This window comes from Mus pahari, chromosome 15 (assembly GCF_900095145.1).
Source record: "Mus pahari chromosome 15, PAHARI_EIJ_v1.1, whole genome shotgun sequence".
NCBI lineage: Eukaryota > Metazoa > Chordata > Mammalia > Rodentia > Muridae > Mus > Mus pahari.
This window is the reverse complement of record NC_034604.1, coordinates 2,187,971-2,208,169: the sequence shown is the minus strand read 5'-3', so window position 1 is coordinate 2,208,169 and position 20,199 is coordinate 2,187,971. Positions and strand designations below refer to the sequence as shown.

General features: G+C 44.6%; 1 protein-coding gene and 1 long non-coding RNA gene across 9 annotated transcripts in view; one reads left to right on the top strand and one right to left on the bottom strand.

Moving 5' to 3' along the window:
• The window catches only part of Zeb1 (zinc finger E-box binding homeobox 1), a 170,649-nt gene extending 157,219 nt beyond the window's left edge, over positions 1-13,430 (bottom strand). For 2 of the 8 annotated variants that reach the window (XM_029547085.1, XM_029547086.1), the window contains exon 1: positions 13,113-13,430. Coding sequence is in view for 2 of the 8 variants with exons in the window: in XM_021214361.2 (XP_021070020.1) it covers positions 12,767-12,824 (58 nt within the window). In the remaining 6 variants the exon portion in view is untranslated. Of the gene's footprint in view, positions 1-10,263; positions 10,793-10,814; positions 11,797-12,766; positions 12,875-13,112 lie in introns of those variants that run through there. The other 6 variants (XM_029547083.1, XM_029547079.1, XM_021214361.2 and 3 more) reach the window with 5 other exon arrangements.
• The window catches only part of LOC110333015, a 92,037-nt gene continuing 84,126 nt past the window's right edge, over positions 12,289-20,199 (top strand). Inside the window, exon 1 of the long non-coding RNA XR_002381055.1 lies at positions 12,289-12,578. This is a non-coding gene — a long non-coding RNA (uncharacterized LOC110333015). The remainder of the gene's footprint in view (positions 12,579-20,199) is intronic.

Below are 20,199 nucleotides of genomic sequence, written 5' to 3'. Positions count from 1 at the left end.
AAAGAAAGAAAAAGAAAAAAGAAATGTTGCTTGTAATGAGCATCTAATGGAACTTTCAACTAGCTTGTACTGTCTGCCAGTGTACATGCACTGTATATGTTCTGTCAGTGAATCTGCAGTTATCACTGCTAACCACATGCTATTTATCATGCTTCCTTTCTTCCTCTGCTTACATTTTTCATAATGAATGGGTATTCTCAACCCCACTTCCATTCTTGTCAAGTTACACTATTTCTAGGTCTTCAGCTAATCAATAATTTTACCCTGATCCCACATTGTCTTCAGCATATGTCTACATCCATCCACATCTTCCATTCTCTGTCCTCATGTTCTTCCTACAACTCCCCTCCATCTCTGACCACTTTCCCTGACCTGATCACCAGAGGGAAAGCACCAAGGACTTTGCTCTAAGACATGTGCCATTCCCAGGCTCCATAGAGGTTAGGCAGAAAAGAACAAGATGAGGACAAGTGTGGTGCTGCACCCTGGGAAGGCCAGCATCTCGTTGCTCTCAAGCATGTGCTTGCTATACTGTAAAAAACCAGCTGTGCCAAGAAGAGCAGCAGCCTTTCTGCCCCTTACCCGCTAAACCATTTTTGAAGTTGGCACTATAAAACTCCATCTGTGTGTATTAAGAAAATAAGAGAGAGAAAGATGGTGTTTCCTACTAAAGAAACCAGCCAGCTTTAGGGAAGCTGGGTTATCAGGCACCTCAGAAGCACCCAGTTTCGGTTTCACAGTTGCCACACGCCAAGTTAAAGACAAGACAAAGCGAAGTAGGAAGGAACACTGCAAACAGTGAGGCTGATCAAGCTGTAAACTTAAAAACGTCCATCATCTGGCCTAGTCAGCCATCATTGGGAAGAGAGGCCCCTTGGTCTTGCAAACTTTATATGCCCCATACAGAGCCAAGAAGTGGGAGTGGGTGGGTAGGGGAGTAGGGCCGGGGGAGGGTATAGGGGACATTCGGGATAGCATTTGAAATGCAAATGAAGAAAATATCTAAAAAAAATAATAAAAGAAAGAAAGATTGTGAAGTAACCTAAAAAAAGAAAAATTCCATCATCCAGTAGAGCAACAAACAGCATCACCCAGTATATAGTAACATACAGAAGACAAAAGTCCATCATCCAGTAGAGCAACATACAAAAGACAATGCCCTTTAGTTGACATAGTCCATCATCCAGTATATAGTAACATACAGAAGGCAATGCCCTTTAATTGACATAAACTGGATCACATGGAACATTTAGAGAAACACATACAAGAATAAATAAGATACTAATCTTTATGTACAAAGTCTTAAACTCAGAGGTCAAGACATGATAAATGTGTATTTTCCTAATACATGGTCCTTTAAAAGTCACTGGCTAATGTGTCTTGTAGCATACAGTGTACCTTCAAAAGGAATTTGGTTTTTAACATCCTTATTTTTCTTTGACAAAGCCTTACTACTTAGCATAGCTGTTCATGACCCTCTTGCCTTGCTTGAGAGTGCTGGGGTTAAAGGCCAGTGCTACTATACCCAGTCTGAATTCTTTTTATTTAATAAAAGAGTAACATACAAGTCTGAGTTGCAATATACTGAGTACAAAGCATTAATGTAAATTTTTAATTTTTTGGAACTGGACGATTTTTTAAATGTCTAGCTAATTTAATCCAAACAGTAAAAGAGCTAGTTAGTTCACTCATTACTTTTATTTGTCACAGGCAATCAGACACTGGACCGTGACAATATTAAACAACAAGAACAGGGTAGACACCATGGTCATGGCCTATGTCCCAGTCCCTCCGAGGATGAGGCAGGAAGACTACTGCGTTGAACCAAGACTAGGCCAGATTGTAGCAAGAGCTTGCCTTAAAATAGATAAATAATTAATTAATCAGAAAACCAAGATGGGGATTGCCTAATTGTAGTTAAATATGGGAGGATCAATACCAAAGCACAATGATAGGGTCACAGGGTGGGCTTTTATTCAGAGACCTTTCTAAATTGCAGAAATCATGTTTTTAGCTTATTTTCAGTTGCTGCTAAACCACTCTGAGCCAAGGCAATTTGAAGAGGAAGGGTTTATTTGGATTATAGTTTGCAGTTCATCATGGAGGAAAGCCAAGAAAGGACCATGGAGGCAGAGGCTGAAGCAGAGGCCATGGAGGAGCGCTGCTTACTAGCTTGGTCTCCATGGCTTTTCTGGAGTGGCACTGCCTGCAGTAGGCTGGACACTCCCCCACGCATTATCAATTAAGAAAATTATACAGATATGCCCATAGGCCAACAGGTTCCATTTTCCCAAATGACTAGTTTGTATCAAGTTGAAAAACAAACAAACGATACAATACAAAAAACAGGAATGACTTGGTAATCAAGAGTACAGAGTACTGTGTCTTTGGAAAACCATTGTTAATGGTGGTAGAACTATGTCATTCAAGAGATTTGTAAATCACAACATTTATTTGAATTGTGATTTGATTTGGAAAGAAAAAAATCAAGGTATACAATTCCCCATAGGAACAGAGTACAATTTCACTGCCAATTGGTAAGTTTGAGCTACCAACTCAAACAATGTAAGCTCCTAGCAAAACATAATCCTATCAGTGGCACTGAGGGTGACAGGATGATAGGGACAGGACCACTTCACCATCTTGCCACCTGAACCTGTCAACATGATTACAATAGATAAGCAAGTCAGGAAAGGAGGGGTCAGCTTCTATTTCTACAAAGTTTCCTACTTTCAATAATGCAAACATGTTAGCATTTACTACATAAAGAGACCTTAAATGGTGAATGGCACAAACATCATAAGTACTTGTTTCACGACCATTGGCAGTTCACATCACTCCCAAGGCTAAACTCAAAGTCAGTTGTCAGCATAAACTCCTTTTCTTCATTTGCTTCCTAGGATTTTTAGTATTCTACATCAATTTGCAAATTGCCCTTTCTAACTCTGTGAAGAATTGAGTTGGAGGGGTTTGCAGCCCCATAGGAGGAATATATAACACACTTAATTTATGTTTATACCATGATTATCTAACAGTATGTTCAGCATACACTTTTGATCCCAGTACTCAGGAGGCAGAGGCAGACGTACCTCTCTGAGTTCAAGGCCAGCCTGGTCTACAGAGTAAATCCCAGGACAACCAAGGGTACATAGAGAGACCCTGTCTCAAAGAAAAACAAAACAAAACCCAAAACCAAAAACAAAGCAAAACACTCCAAACCAATATGCATAAGCACTAACAGAGTTTTCAAAAAAAATCAGTAACAAAAAGGAATGGAAAGGTTACAAGTAATGAGGTGCGTGTGACTTAGTCGCCATGCGTCCTTTAGGACATAGGATGTACGTGCACCTGTAAACAAATGCACTGGTCAGCTTGCCAAGGAGAAAGATACATAACCAAGAATCAGGATGGTGATGCACTCTTGGCAAAGAAAACATGTCCCTCGGTGAACTCAAGATGAGTAGGAGGAACATCAATATGAACTAACCAGTACCCCCAGATCTCTCTGGGACTAAACCACCAATCAAAGAAAACACACGGAGGGACTCGTGGCTCTAGCTGCATATGTAGCAGAGGATGGCCTAGTTGGCCATCAATGGGAGAAGAGGCCCTTGGTCCTCTGAAGGTTCTATGCCCCAGTATAGGGGAATGCCAGGACTGGGAATGGGAGTGGGTGGGTTGGGGAGCAGGGGGAGGGGGAGAGGATAGGGGATTTCTGGAGGGGAAACTAGGAAAGAGGATAACATTTGAAATGTAAATAAAGAAAATATCTAATTAAAAAAAAAGAAAAAAAAAAGACTAAACTAGTAAAGTCCAGGATCATCCCAGCCCTACCCACTGCTTATCCTTAAAGAAGAAACACTGTATCAGCCAAGCACAGTGGATCCTGCATGTCATCTCAGCACTTGGGAGGAGGATTAGCACAATGTCAGGACTAGTCTTGTATTCCTGTATGACACAACAACAAACAAACAAATGAAACAAGTAAACAAAAAAGGCCCCATTGTGTTCAGGGGTGACCACCATATACATAAGAGGCCAAAGGATAAAAGATAAAATAATATAAGTAACCAGACATTTTCTACAAATATTTAATCTCTGTATTAGAAAAGATTCCCTACTACCCACAGTCAAAATTTTGATAGATTTAAGATTAAAGTTAAGGATGTTTGTACCATTATCAAAATCAATAGATGACTGACATAATTGAAATTTTGATACTGAACATTCAAAAAAATCTAGGCTATCAACAAGAAATATAAGACTCGCAACGATAAACACAATAAAACCACCTTGACACCCTATTTTACTGGAGGACTGGAGAGATGGGTCAGAGGTTAAGGGCCCAGACTGCTCTTCCAGAGGACTCAGGTTCAGTTCCAGCATCCACATGGCACTTGTAACTATTATTTCAATCCTAGGGAATCTGATGCCCTCTTCTGGCCTCCACAGGCACGAGACACATACATGGTGCCCAGACATACAGGTAGGCAAAACACTGGGACACATAAAATAAGGAAATTTTAATTTAAAAATGTAAAATGCAGAATACTGCAAAATACCATACTTTGGAAAAATCTGAAATAAAAACTAGTTATACATTGTTGGTGAGGGTAAAGATTTGTTCTGTCATTTTCTGAACAATGTGGTAGGAGTTAATCACTCTGTGCAAAGAAACTTTTCCTCTGGCCTTCCTGAAACACAGGAAGACACATGACAGGATCACTGGGACCCAAGAGTGGCAGTCGGACTGGGGCTCATTCATAACTATAATTGGTGATTTGTACAGAACTGAAATGACTGCAGTTAGAAGCATCTGTCAGGACGTAGGACTGGCACCATGAAGGGCAGGAAGGTAACGGTGACTAAAGACCACCACCATGCGAATGAGAGAATTTCTCTAAATAACCCTAAGCTGAGGAGACACTTAAACCAACAGCTAACTGTCGCACAGGTGCATGCACATGCAGTAGAAATCTCCCATGCCAAGATGACTGAGCACTCCATAAATACACAGAAATGCTGGCTTCCACTTGCTTGTTACACGTTTACAGATGAATATACTTAATGGAGCACAAACCTGGTCTCATTCTGAGCTAAGAAGAGACACAAATGTGGCAAAGCCAGTTTGCACTCCTTGCTCAGCTTTGAGCTATGTGCTCCTGTCCCTGTCCTATCCCTCTTCACTCTCTCCATCCCCTTCCTAATCTTGCCTCCCACTTTCCTTCCTCTTTCTTGAGGTCTCACTCAGAATCTGAGTGTCAAATTCACTACCTTCCTGTCTCAGCCTCCTAAATGATAGGACTACAGGCATGAACCACCACATCTATTATCAAGTTCTCTTTCAAAAATGCTTTTGATATTCTTTCCAAATCCTTCTATCTCTAAGTATATACTACTACTTTAACTTTCTTAAATGTTATGCATATGGAATGATTTTCCCCTTTCCACCTCCCTTGTTCATTCACAAAAAAAAAAAAAAAAACCTCAGTGGATACAGAGAGGATTTAGAAAAGTGATCCTGCACCAGTGTTCAGTACTAACCAAATACTGGGCACTGGGGGAGCATCTTGAACATACACACCAATGGTAAGGAGGTAGAACAATAATATAGTCCTGTGCCACATAAGTGTGTTCAATGACAAGTTTCCCTTCAGTGACATAACTAACTGAGTGTTGGCCATGTGGGACAGGACACATTTCTAAGAGTGCACTTCTTTGGGGTTAAGGAAGAAAGGAGGAGACACCAGAGCGATGGTGACTTTCACAGCCAGCCTAGCATTCCCCGGAGCAAGGTTAACTAAGCATGGAGTCTGACACGTACGCATGCTAGCTGCACAGTACTGGCTGTCTGGCACGACACTTCAAATTACATGCTCAAGTCTCTCTGTAGTTTCCATCCAAGGATCTCAAATATCAGTTTTCTGGGTACGACAATCCCTTCATATAAATATGAGAATTTTGGGATTGGGTGTAGCTCAGGAACCAAGTGGCTGCTGTCCAATAGCCTATGTTCAATCCCAGAAACTTTTAAAAGTGTAAAATTTATTTAGAGTGATTAAACTTTAAACCAGCAGATTCTGCTTTACTCTGACTACTACCTACTTAACAACGATAATAACCCCCCATATTGCATTCAAATCATGCAAGGATTGATAAATAGAGAAATCAAACTTTTGTTAGCGACCATGAACAGTACTCGAAATATCTGAAGGGGGCAACCATTTTATTAAAAGAAAGCTATAATTAGAGTACTTAAACTACCTCAAATGTGAGCTAGAAAGATGGTTAATTCAGTAATATGCTTGTCTCCGACAAGCTGAATTTGGAACCCTAACACCCACATAAAATTGTGCCCGTAATCACAACACCAGAGAAGTGGAGACAGGAAGGTCCCTAAGGCTCCCAGGGCACCCAGACTAACTAACTGGTAAGCCCTGGATTCATTGAGAGATCTGTCTCAAAAATAAGGTAAAAGGAACTGGAAAGATGGCTCAGAGGTTGAGTACTGACTGATCAGGCAGCTATAATCCTAGCTGATTTGAAAGTTGAAACAGGGAGATCACAAGTTCAAGTCCATCCAGGGCAACATAATGATCCACTGTCTTTAATTTAAAAAGTCTTAAAAGGGTAGGAATGTAACTCAGTGGTAGAGTACTTCCAGAATTATTATGAGACCCAGGTTCAATCTCTAGTACTGTAGTAAGTATACAAATAATAAAATAAATACATGTATACTCACATAAATAAATATTACATTATCAGTAGCCTTCTTTCAGGTTAAGAATAGCATAATTCACTTCTATTAAGTTTAGAACTTGGCTAGACATGCTGAGTTCACATGAGCAACCATCATTCAGTAAAAGTGATGTCCTAATACTGCTGCCTATTGGGGCTGTGGAGGTGGTTCAGAGGTTAAGGGTGCTCACTGCTCTTCCAGAGGACCCAGGCTCACTGCTGCCTGGAACTCCAGGCTCACAACTCCAGGATCACTGCTGCCTGGAACTCCAGGCTCACAACTCCAGGCTCACTGCTGCTTGTAGCTTCAGGCTCACAACTCCAGGCTCACTGCTGCCTGTAGCTCCAGGCTCACAACTCCAGGATCACTGCTGCCTGTAACTCCAGGCTCACTTCTGCCTGGATCACTGCTGCCTGGAACTCCAGGCTCACAACTCCAGGATCACTGCTGCCTGTAGCTCCAGGCTCACAACTCCAGGCTCACTGCTGCCTGTAGCTCCAGGCTCAAACTCCAGGCTCACTGCTGCCTGGAACTCCAGGCTCACAACTCCAGGCTTACTGCTGCCTGTAACTCCAGGCTCACAACTCCAGGATCACTGCTGCCTGTAGCTCCAGGCTCAAACTCCAGGCTCACAACTCCAGGCTTACTGCTGCCTGTAACTCCAGGCTCACAACTCCAGGCTCACAACTCCAGGCTCACTGCTGCCTGTAGCTCCAGCTCCAGAAGATTTAATCACTCCAGTCTCCTCTGACCTCAGTGGGCAACTGTGCATACACGTAAAAATCTATATAGAGACATACTTCCTTTTAAAATGTAATACTCAAAACACTGTCCCGTACAAAGTAAAAATTATCCCTCCAATCCTGTCGACACAAAGATCAGGTCTGCGTGTTATGGAGCTTCACAATTCCTCCTCAGAGCTGATATGATAACGGTAATAAATTATTTGCTATGTTTTCACTGGGCCACTCCTCAGTGGACAACAGTGCAGTTCAAATGCAAAAATCAGAATATGTAACACATATAATTTATGTGTATACCATGATTACCTAACAGTATGTGCAGTATATAAATTTTCAAATGATAGTTTTGAAAGTAGTTTTATCATATACTCCAATGAGGTCACTTTTCTCATTTAAACTTTTCAAAATTTCTTTCTACAAGGCACTTTTATTTTAGCTTGCATCTCTACAAGAAGTGAACCCAGATAAGCAGTCGTGCCCCTTGCTGCACTACTGCACACCAATGCAGACCTTCCAGCGTCTGCACACATGTTCTTTTCTCACTGCAATTCAGTACACATACGTAAGAGCAGGTAGCAGTATATCCCCATGTGATATTACATGTATATCCCCACATGATATTACATGTGTTTACATCTGACTCTTATCATGTGATTAGGAAAGACTTATAAAGGAGGAAAAAAAGACAAAAAAAAACCACTATGAAATATTTTAGAAATAGTCCCAATATAGCTTTTTCATATCTCAAAGCCATTAAAATTATAAAACAGAGATATACATAATTTCAAAAATATTGAAGGCTAAACAAAAAATAAACAACAATAATAATTATTCCTCATACTTCTTTTTTTAACCAGAGTCATGATGTTTGCAGTGTATAAGATACTTCTGATGTTTGGCTTCATGCTAGAATTTCATACTGTGTGAACTCTGGTAAGTTCCTTAACTCATGAAAAAAAGAAATGAATTATACTCATTCATGGAGATCTCAGGAAGTAGGCTAGCAGCAAATTAAAGAGAAATGATATGAAAAACTTTATTTACAGACAATCCCTGGGAAATTCACACAGACTTACGTGGCAAGTCAGGTTAGTCCTATTTATTCAAGACAGACGGCGTGACTACTGCATTATGGCAGTATTCAATGCATTTCTACAGCTACATTACAATAAACAGGGAAAGAAATGCTTCTAATTTTTAACTGAATGCAAGGCTTTACAGTTATCTTAACATAGCCATATGAACACAAACAAAAGCATAACTAAATACTTAAGAGTTCCATGTTATTATTCATAGGCCAAAGTTATCATCTCAGTGTACACAGTTTACTTAAGGTAGTAATTAACAAATAACTTAAAAATCATTAAAGCCTCAAAAACTAGCATTTCTTAATTTATCACTGATCGATTTAAAGCTAATGTGCTGCAGAATTCTTCACTAGAGATGTGTATGGAATGAGAAGGGGACACCACTAATAAGAGGCTCACAGGACCAAAGATCAAACCCAAGGCTACAAACACACCACAGGAGTCTAGCATCCACCTCAGGTCCCCAGTCCATCTCTCGTCGTGTTTACGTAAGCTATGGGGTTTACGTAAGCTACGGGGAAATCACGACCCAGCTATCAACCACTTCATTGAAACCTCTTTTTACCATACCTAACCATGGACATCTTTAACATTTGAAAATGTGTTTTTTTCAAAACCCCTACTATCAACAACAACAACAACAGGTTAAATAGTAACAGTGGCGAATTTACAAAATAAATATACATAGTTATTTCATTTTCTTACTCAAATCTAAAACCAAACTTTTTATAGCTGCTTTAATGTGATGCCAAAGAGTACACTCTCCCATGAACACATTCCTACCTTTCCGGTATCAGTAACTAAAAAGCACTTAGGCTGGTTTTAGAGATTCAGAGGACACAGAAGGATTCCCCGTCAGTACAGAAGACCCACAGCCTCTGATGCTACACCAATAGTCGTTTTTATTAGCATCCTCTACTGGTGGTTTCCAAAGACAGCAAGAAGAAATGATGCTAATGATAGAAAGGTATGTGCTTGCTATTCCATCTAAGGTGAATTAGTCAGCATGCAGTCATCAAGAGCTAGAGCTCATTTGTCAAGAATAAAAATGGGAAAGGAAAAGAATAGAACTTTGGGAAAGAGAAAGTACTTTAAAATACAACAAAGCATCACATTCTAAACAGCAAACATCAATTTCACCAATTCTTGTGCCATTCCTTCAGACACGTAGCATCACCACAGCATCCTCACACAAGGCCCCATGATGCAGGCAAGCCTGCTCATCCCTTCACCCTTGTTAAGTTACAATTTTTAGTGCTGTCATCAGCGTCCTAGTCTATAGACATACTATAAAAGGAAAATAAAAATGTTTTGCTGCTGGCTTAGCCATAAAAAACATATTTCAAAATGAATACAAATATTATTTATACATAAATAATATAAAATATCTCCATTATTATTTCCCATTTTATATACCACTACTTATTCATTTAAATGGATTTTAAGAGTTAACATTTTTCCAGACAATCCTCTGCTGAAACATCTGCAACTTAAATATGACTGCATTGCTGAGAAATATTGACCAGCACCTATCCCCAGGTTTCACAACACAATGCCTATAACTTCGTTCTTAATTTGCAAAAATAGCAGGTGAAATCAAACAGCATGGCTGCAATGGTGAGCGATGGATGAAAGCATTTGAGAACAAAAAGGAAATACAAAGAGAGCCAAAAGTGATGGAAACGGGAGATACCTGTGGTAGCACCGCGCTCTCTCGCACACCTTTTGTTTTCTCCGAGAAATGCATACTGCAGTCAAGACATTTCAGGCACAAGAGCCCCAAATCTGTTTTTCTAATATTAAACACAAAGGAAAAACACTGACAGCAAGCCTGGTAAATACATCCCTCCCTTGAAAAGGCAGGCAGCAAAAAGGAGGCTGACATACACGCAGGAAAAAACTAAACACCATCTTATTTCTACCTGCACAAGTTGCCATTTGCTGCAGCGATCAAGAATCTCTTTTTCCTGTTGATTTCAAGCACCTTTCAGAAGAGCTTTCCCCCGTTAAGTCATCTGTTGATATGCCTTACGTATGTGATATTTTAAAATCACAGGATTGCTAGGAGAAAAATCCATTCTTTCCTGTTCAGGTAAACATGTTTACAGCAGCTGCACAGACGCTGGGTGGTTCAGACTCACATGTCACACACATGTCGTCAGCAACAAGAAAAGCCCCTTTCTCTGGCGATTAACATTTTAAATAATGTAAGAGCAGTGAACAGCCCTCTCCTAACCAACTTACCTTTCATAAAGCCACATCAGCAATAGCAGCAACAGCTCAATGTAGAACAGACACTATTTGAAGCTAGAAGCAGGAAATTACAATTGCGGTAGTCTGTGCTCAGGTCCTTGCCACAACCAGTCACCTCTCCACAATGACGCGACCAACACACCTTTCCCTTAGAAAGAACGAGAAGGCTTCTCCGAAAAGCAACGTTTATCTGAACAACTGAAAATCATTCATGGCACCGGGGATTTTAATGTGGGCTCAGATATATTCAAAATGTGTTTACAACCGACAAGAAACCTCTTTGGAACAGCCTAAAATCTTTGTATCTGCTTCTAGACAGGAAATCCCACACAAAATCTAAAATTGCCAGGAAAGGTTACAAAACCTGGCGTTTGGCATCCCGGAGGGGAGGGAGCAATGCAGGCCGGGCGGGGGTGGGGCGTGGGGGCGCGCCAGGGTTGCCACTTAAACAGGATTTCCTAGTTCTCTGGACAACAAACACATCGATGCCATCAGAGGCGCATTTATTCCCCCAATCTTAAAAACTCGTCGTTCAACACCCCGCAGGAGCCCCACGGAGCCACTGGGTGCGAAAGGCATGAGGAATTCCTTATATAGCCGCGGCCGCAGCAGCACAGGGCTGTGGCCGCCCATCACCACACACAGGTACCCGGGCGGGGGCATCCCTCGGCCGCCGCCGCAGGGACTGTCCAGACAATGACCAGGAGCAGAGGCTGTCCGCGCCGCGAGCCGCGAGCACACACTCGCCTAAGAGACGCACCATCCAGCAACTCCCGCGTCTCCCTACGTTGGGAGAGCCCACCGGGCACCCACCGACACAAGTCGGGGTGTTGCAGTCTCTCCTAGTGCCTGTGGCTTTTTTCCCTTAAAAAAAATCAAAACAAACAAACAAAACAAAACACCACCACCAACAACAAAAAACTCTGTAGTCAGGCCCAGGAGTGTTTCCCTGGCACATCCGCGGAAATCAATACCCCGCACAGCTGCACCGCGAGCCGCAGCCCCGTGCGCCCGTCGGGCCGCCCGCCCCCTCCCCCACCCGCCCCACTCGCGACTCTGAGCGCCACCCCAGCTCCATTATCTGTCCTCTGCTCGCGCGTTGGGCCCAGGTAACAACTTCCCCAAACCGAAAGAACCAAAGCGAGGCGCATGCACACAGCCCCGTGCCCGCCGGTACTCGGGCTGCCCGGGCGTCCCGACCTGTCTGTGCCGTTTCCCGGCCCGCAGGCGGCGAGTCCACGCACACACCCGCCCCGTGGCAGCAGCTAGGAGCCACTAGAGCTTGCCCGGCCCCCGACGGGCACCGCAGGCGCGGGGTTCCAGCCCCCTGGGCACCCGGCTCACGGCGGCCCCGCGCGTCCCCATCCCCGCCCGCCCGCGAGCGCGCGGGGCGCAACTTTCCCGCGGGCGCCCGACCCGGCGCGCGGCGCCCGCTCCCGCGCACACGCGCGCACGGCCGACACGCAGCCGACACGCAACCAGCCCGCGGCCGCCCGTCCTCTCCCGCCCGCGCCCGCCCGCCCCGCAGCCCGCGCCCGCCCGCCCGCCCGCCGCAAGTTTGTTCCCCGCCGCCGCGGCCTGCGCGGAGAGAGGATCGCGCGCGGGGAGGCGCCGAGGGGCAGCAAGAGTGGAGAAAGTGCGGAAAGAAGCAACAGCCGCTCCACCCGCGGGCGGAAAAGTGGCCGGGCGCGGCGGCGGGATGCGGCGCGGCTAACGGTCCCCGGCGGCCGCCGGAGCCGCTAGGCGCAGAGGCAGGTAAGACATAACGGTCCAGTTCAGCGGCCGCGGCGGCGGCGGCGGCGCGGCAGCGGCAGCGGGGCGCACTACTTTACTTTCCCACTCCACTCGGCCCGGCCCCGCCGCCGCCCCCGGCCCGCTTGGCCCTGCGCCCCTCGCCCGGCCGCCCGTTGCCCGCCGCCGCCCCGGGCCCCTCCGCCACTCACCGTTATTGCGCCGCGGGTTCGCCTGCTTTCTGCGCTTACACCTGGGGCCATCCGCCATGATCCTCTCGCTTGTGTCTAAATGCTCGAGTCACCTCCTCCCTCCCTCCCTCCCTCCCTCCCTCCCCTTCCCCCCCCCCCCCCCCCCCCCTCCCCCTGCCGAAGTTCTATGTGAAAGAGAGGATGAAGGCTGCCATCTGGAACCTCACTGTCCTGACCTGTATGTATCAGACTTCTAGCTTCTAGAACCCTCAGAAAATAACACTTCTGTCCTCTAGCCACACAGGTCCAGGTATTTGATATAGCAGCACNCACCCGCCGCCTCCACCCCTCCCCCTCCCCACCGCACCTGGTTTACGACACTCGAGGCTTTACGACATCACCTTCCTAACACCTAGCGGCGCTCGCTCTACGGCCGGAACCTTGTTGCTAGGGCCGGGGTGGTTTGCGGCAGCCTCGGACGCTGCCGAGTTTGAATCGTGGAGGCGAGGGAAAAGTTTTGCTCAGGTGTGGTGGAGTAGCGGAGAACAGTGCTGGGGCTCTGGGGACAGGAACGGGAGGCGACAGCGTGGCTTCCTCGGCCAGGTGGGGCTGGCGGCATGGGCCACACCCGCTCATCCCCCACGCGGACGAGTTGCGCACTTTGCGGAGACCCGCGCGCTCCAGCTGTTGGGGCGGCGACCCGCACGCGCGCGCCGGGGACGTGGACAGCCGGGACGCGTCGCTCGCGAGCTACCTGGCTCGTTCTGCCGCCTCCCTCCCCTCCCCAGCCCTCCCCTCCCACGGACGCGCGGGTTTCCCCAGCCTCCCGGGACGGGAAGTGACTGCAGTTAGGTTGAACTTCAGCTGGACAGAGAAGGAGGCAAGAAATTCCGCTCACCGGAAAGCAGCATGAGTAATCCCCCGCACGGTGCCAGCGCCTAGCTTACCTGCTGTCACCCTGCCTACCCTATCCTGCAGGATCCCAGGGTGGCGGTGCTCAGGGTTGTAGTGACTTGCCATTGAGGCAGAAGCCCTGGGGAGCATGCTTGGAAACCTGTAATTCCGAAAGTCAGGAGTCTTGAGGCGGGAGGATGCCTGAGAGTTTGAGGTACAGAGTGGAACCCCATCTCAAAATAACTTAAGTTTTACACTCACCTGAGCAGTTGTCGCACTGGGAGGGCCTCAAGGCTAAAAGCTAGGGTGACTAATGTGGGCTGATACCTTGATACCTGTTTTCAGAAATTGGGACTTAAGTTGACCCTTCTCCCTGCTTCCCACCCCTTTTCAAAGGAGGAATTATGTGGGGCCACTCTATGAGATAAATGAGCTAAGCCATTGTTTCATGTACGTAGTTATTGTATTAATTGTTTTTATGGGTAGGGATAACATCCCATAAACATGCCTTATAATGTAGGAAATACTACATTAAATCAGCACAGTACGGATAAATGACACCTGCTGGTAGGTTTCTGCCTATGGATTCTGCCATACCCAAGGAAGGGTTTTTTTGATGGCGATACACACCAGCAGTCTTTAAATGTGGGAGGTGGAGGCAGGAAGGTCACAAGTACTAGGCCAACTCTGGTTTGCATAGTGAGACCCTGTCTGTAAAAACAAACGACTCCAACCCTGAAATGTTAACAGATTCATTAAATGGAAGTAAGTGTACAGCCAGGGTCCAGTAATTAAAACGTGCCGGCTATAGATGAAACGCATCTGCTGTTTCCGTCCCACATTTGCTGTGTGAATAATAGGACTATACATGCAGTTTGCGTATCAGATCTGTTCACTGCAGAACTAGACTTTTTCTCGGTGCCTACTCACACAGGCAGTGCCTCTTCAGTACTATGTTGACTGAAACATACATGTCAGAATTGTAGTCTCAGATTAGTGGCCTTGAATCACCGTGTGAGGTTTAGTCCTTGGCATCTTGAGTAGCTGGCATTACTCGAATGAGCCATGGCCAGGCCTCCGTGGCTTTCTGAATCACATCATAAACTTTTGTCTTTTACTGGAAATTGTCTAGTTTCCAGCCAAAAAGAAAAGAAAATGTTCTCTCTACCACAATTTTACCTTCCCTTAAACTTGGCGGTATCACACTTTGAGTTCTTTTCCTGGCTTGTGAACGCTTCTGTGTTCTTCCCAAGTCTAACAATCATAGACACACAAACAGCCCAGAAGAAACTTAGCTCCTTCTGTGCTTACAGATAGAGTTGGGGTGGGTTGCATTATGAACTATGGGGACAGTAGACCTTTCCATGGGATTGTCTGTATCCTCAGCACCTACCAGAACGCTTAACCACCTTGTAGATGTTTAATAAATATTTCTGAAATAGGTTTTGTCTAAGTTTCCTGAACCTGTTCTTATCAATAAAGTAAAGTTGTGTGCCTTACTTTATCATCGTTTCAGAAACTGTTAAGGATAGTGAAACCCAGTAGCTACCATTCATGACCTTTCTAGAGCTTAAGCTCCTTTATCATTTTCCTTTTCCCTAAAGAATTACTAATGCTCAGTTTGGTTTTTAAAATACATCCAGGAAATACTGGTGAGCCAAATCTACACAAAGTTTCACTTTCACAAAAACCTTGATAACTTACAAATTAAATATTTGGTTTCTGTTTGTATTTCTATAATGTTACTGAAGATATTTGAAATCTTTGCTAGAGAGAGCAGACAGAAGTAAGTCTCAGAATATAGAACACTGCTTTAAATTTGATTCTATGTGACAGCTTTATCTTAACCAAAGAATGGGGGAAAAATCTTTGGAACCAACTTATAAAGGAAATACATATTAAAATTTAGACTAAACCCAGCCCTTTGAAGGTAGATAAAGGAGGATCAGAAGTTCAAGATAATCCTTGGCTATATACTGAGTTCCATGACAGCCTGGGCTACAGGAGACCCTGTTTCAAAATAATAATAGAGGGGCTAAGGAGACCAATGAGTTTAAGGAGACCAGTGAGTTTAAGGAGACCAGTGAGTTTAAGGAGACCAGTGAGTTTAACTTGCATTGTCTTGTTTGCAGTGACTGGTGCATCACAGAACGTGCTTTCCGTTTGTGCATTTGTTAGTGGAATGTTAACACTGCTTTGAGCACTAGGATTGTATATGTTGAGCAAGATATACTGTAAAATATGGATTGCTGTATTTTCAAAATTTAGTGGGAAGATGTAAATGTATCCATCCAATTCTGAATTTCCTATAAAATTTTCATTCCCTTTGCACACACTTGCCTTTCATGTAAGACTGGCTTGCAAGTCAGGATAAACTCTGATAGAGGACTGTTTTGAAGTTACTGGGTGTTTTGTATCAAGGCCACCTCACTGTCCAAGTACCTTTGAGATGCATGACTAGGTAATGTCATGGAAGACTCCTCTGCCAGTGCTCCCCTCCATCCAGTGCCTGCTTCACAGTGGCCTTGGAAGGCAGGTACTCTCCAACCATGTTCCTTGGGGTTTCTATTGCTGATAAAACACCATGACCAAGGGCAGCTTGGAGGATGTTCTAGTCACTGTTCTGTTGCTGTGAAGAGACATCATGGCCAAGGTAGTTTTTATAAAAGAAAGCATTTAACTGAGGGCTTGCTTACAGTTTCAGAGGGTTAGTACATGATCATCATTGGAGAAAGCTGGCAACCATGGTGCTTAGAGCAGTAGCTAAGAGTTTTATATGCTGGTTCGCAGGCAGAGAGTGACTGTGTGGGCATGGCCTTTTTAACCCTTAAAGCACACTCTCAGTGGCACACCTCCTCCCACAGGGACACCCCCAGTCCTTCCCAAATAGTTCCACTTGAACGTGACAGCATTCATATATGTGAACCCGTGGGAGCCATTCTTATTCCAACCCCTCCGGGAATGAAAGGATTTATTCAAGCTTACCAGTCTCAAATCAGATTTTTATTACTGAAGAAAGCCAGGGCAGGAATCTGCAGATAGGAACTGTTGCAGAGGCCATGGCAGAGTGCTGCTTACTGGCTTGCTCCTCATGGCTTGCTTAGCCTGCTTTCTTACAGCATTTAGGACCACCATCCTAGGGATAACACTGCCCACAGTGGGCTCACATGTTGGTCATCAATTAGGAAAATACACTACAAGTCACTCTGGTGGGGGGCATTTTCTCAGTTGAGGTTTCCTCCTCTCAAATGACTCTAGCTTGTGTCTGGTTGACAAAAACAAACAAACAAACAAACAAACAATGACCAGGACACATTTAAAGAATGCAGGGGCCCTTCTGAGTTCAAGGCCAATCTGGTCTCCAGAATGAGTTCCAGGGCAACCAGGGCTATACAGAGAAACCCTGTCTTGGGAACCACCCTTCCCCCCCACAAAAAAATACCATAAAGAATGCAGGGGTCCTTCAAGCTGCTTCCACGCAATGGCTTGGCTGAGACTGGATCAGTTGTTGACAGTGGATGAAGCTGGTGGTCCTCACAGCTGCTGTCAGCCAGTCTGCAGCCAGACCTCCTGAAGATTCTTAGCTAGCAGTCCTCCTCAGGGCCTGTGCCAGCTTCACTAATGAAGCCTCCTTGGAGATGACAAAGGGCCATGTTTTTCTCATGCCTCCAGGTAGTTTTTATTATGTACTGCATCACAAAACTTCTCTTTAAGCAAAAGACTCCCACTCTTAATAGAAGTCAACAAGCTGTTAACAGGTAGGGCCGTTAACATAGGTGGCATTTTCAAAACATCTGATATAGAAGCATAAACTTATTTAGGGAGATAGTTGCAAAATGTCATTTCATCTCCAGAAGCTAATACAATAATTAATGTGTATTAATTTCAAGAACTGCTCTTAAAGAATCTATCCTTTATTGATACCATGTGTGGACATGAGTGATGTGCTCAGGTGATTGACACCAGAGAGCCCAGCATGAACAAATGGTTTTGAGTGGACTGTACTTAACAGTATCAGGGGTCTGGCATTTGGTTTGCATTGCTGTCTTTGCCCCTTTGTTTCTGAGTATGTCTTTGTTTGGCATTTTGAGTTCTCTTAGCAGCTGGCTGATTTTGTTACAGAGTACATCTGTTCTTTGGCTTATACTCCTGGCTTTCTCTAATTCATGGTCTCAGTCACAGGCACTGCTAGCAGTTATCCCTTGGAGCCATATCTAGTTCACAGTTAATTTTTTTTTAAAAAAGCGAGTAGCCTGTTTTAAATCTTTGACCATTGTGTTATGGTCACATGAGAAGGTTAGCAGTAGAAACCCGTGTTGAGTTACATCCACAACTCTTAAGCCCCTGGTCCGACCCCGCTCATCCCTTCACCTCGTGCTTCTGGTCCTTTGCTGCTTTTCTTTATCTGACATAACAAGGTCACACACTGGGCCACACCCCACTATTTTACTTTTTAATCATTCTCTTTCTCTTTCTTTGTTCCAGCTCTGACATAGTTCTGTTTGGATCCTTTCCCTTTATCTTGTAGGCCAAGGTTTTAAAAAGTTGTTCCAACTCTAGAGTTGTGCTTGCTCCTGTGATGTTTCCTGATGTTCTGGTAAAGCCCAGTCTCTGCCTGGCAGTCCCTGAGGGGCTGCCTTCTGGGGCCCATATTGTCAGGCTCCTTTGCTCCTGCCCCCAGTTCTCTTTGCTTTTGGACAGTTGGGGAAGCCTTGGCAAAAGAGCAAAGGAAGGACCAAGTCCAGCATATTCCCTCCCTGTGGCTACAGCTCCATCTTCCACTAGGGCTATGGCTCCTGCCAGATACCTGTGTCTTGTATACAAGTTCTAGAAACTGCTTCCCTCCCTTGTGCCTTCGGACCTAGAGGTATGATGGTTAGATTCTCTGTCATTCCTTCCCTTAAGAGCTGTGTCCACCTTTGTAAGAACTTTCCTCATTAAACTCCCTTCAGTTACCCTGCCAGCACCACCTGCCAGGACCCTGAGGAATACATAAGTTGGAATAAGAACTGTTGTCCAGCCTGTCAACCAGGAGTACCAGTCCCATTGCTTCTAAATTGAAATTTGAATGGAGAAAAATGCCCTAATGAGTGTTCATACAAAATGGCAGACACTAATTATCCCATAAGGATAGAATGAAAGCTCTGTCCTTACCTAAAATTGAGATGAGGTAACTTCAGAATAGTTTTAAAATCAGAGTTTATATGCACTTAAGACACTGTTCCCAGGGTGCTTCATAGTCTTTGTAAGACAGACTGTCTGTTCTGACCACGAGGCTATTCCTAGTGATGGCTCTGAGCCTCCCTCCTTGCATGTGGCCAGGTGCACCACCACTAGTTCTTCCCAGTGTGATAGAACTGAAGCAGTGTGCACAGCTCCGAGGCAGCCTTCACAAGCTATGACTAGCCATTCCTGGGCTTCTCCCTGTCGATTGAAATCAAGCCTACTGTTCCAGGCTCCCAAGGGAAGGCAGAACAAACCTGGAGGGGCAGAGTTCCTGGCAATGAGATACGGAACCAGCCTGCCTTTCTCTTATAAAGAGAGAGACACCATGAGTAAGCCGCCATTCTCTTAGATATCTTGGTATTCAGCCAGCAGTACTCCTGTCTAGTGTGTGTGTGTGTGTGTGTATGTATTAGTGTTCTCTTGCCGCTGTGTATGAAAACCACACTTAATAGCTTAGCATCCTGGAAGTCTGAAATGGGTATCACAGGCTAAAAGATTTTCTATTGAGGCTTTTGCAGGATTAGGAACCGTCAGAAAATTCTAGAGGGGAACATCTCTTTGCCTTTCCAGCTTTGATGGCCACTCATATTCCTTAGTTCTTAGGCCTCTTTCTCCATCTTCAGACTCAACAACATCTGCAGAGCCTTTCTCCAGTCATCTGCTCTCTGGTCCTTTTCACTACCCCACATGGCAGATGCCTTGGTGATGAATGTAGCCTGCCTAGATAATTCAGGCTGTCTTTCTGCTTTAAGATGAGCTGGTAAGCAAGTTCAGTTTTGCCTGTAACCTTATGTTCCCCTGGGACATGACTAACAGAGTCCTAGGTTAACTTTGGTAGGGATTGTAATATACATTTAAAGTTTTGTGATTGAGAAACAAGTTTTTATTAACTTGTTTAACTTTAATTTTAGTCTTTATCTTTAATTTTTATGCAGCTTTCCAGTATTATCTTAATTAGTCATTACTCTTTATGGAACATTTAGCAGTATTGTCACATAGATATATTTAATTATTAAGAATTAATTATTTTTCTTCAACTTATGTTCCTGAGAGCATTTTATGTGATAGACACAGCATGGATCTATTAATATCTAGCACAGTCCCTGACTTCAAGAAACTTACAGATTGTGGGAGAAGCAGATTTGTCAAAAGTCATCATACAAATGGCAGGGGTGGGGTGGTTCTATGTAGGAGACACTAAGGTAGATGATGTCTGTATTGGAAAGGATGGGGCTTGTCAGAAGTCAAGTGGGGCAGAAATAAATCACAAGATATGCAACCTGCAGACAGGAGGGTTTGACTGTAAGGACTTCCTGGTTCTAGGTAAGACTGTC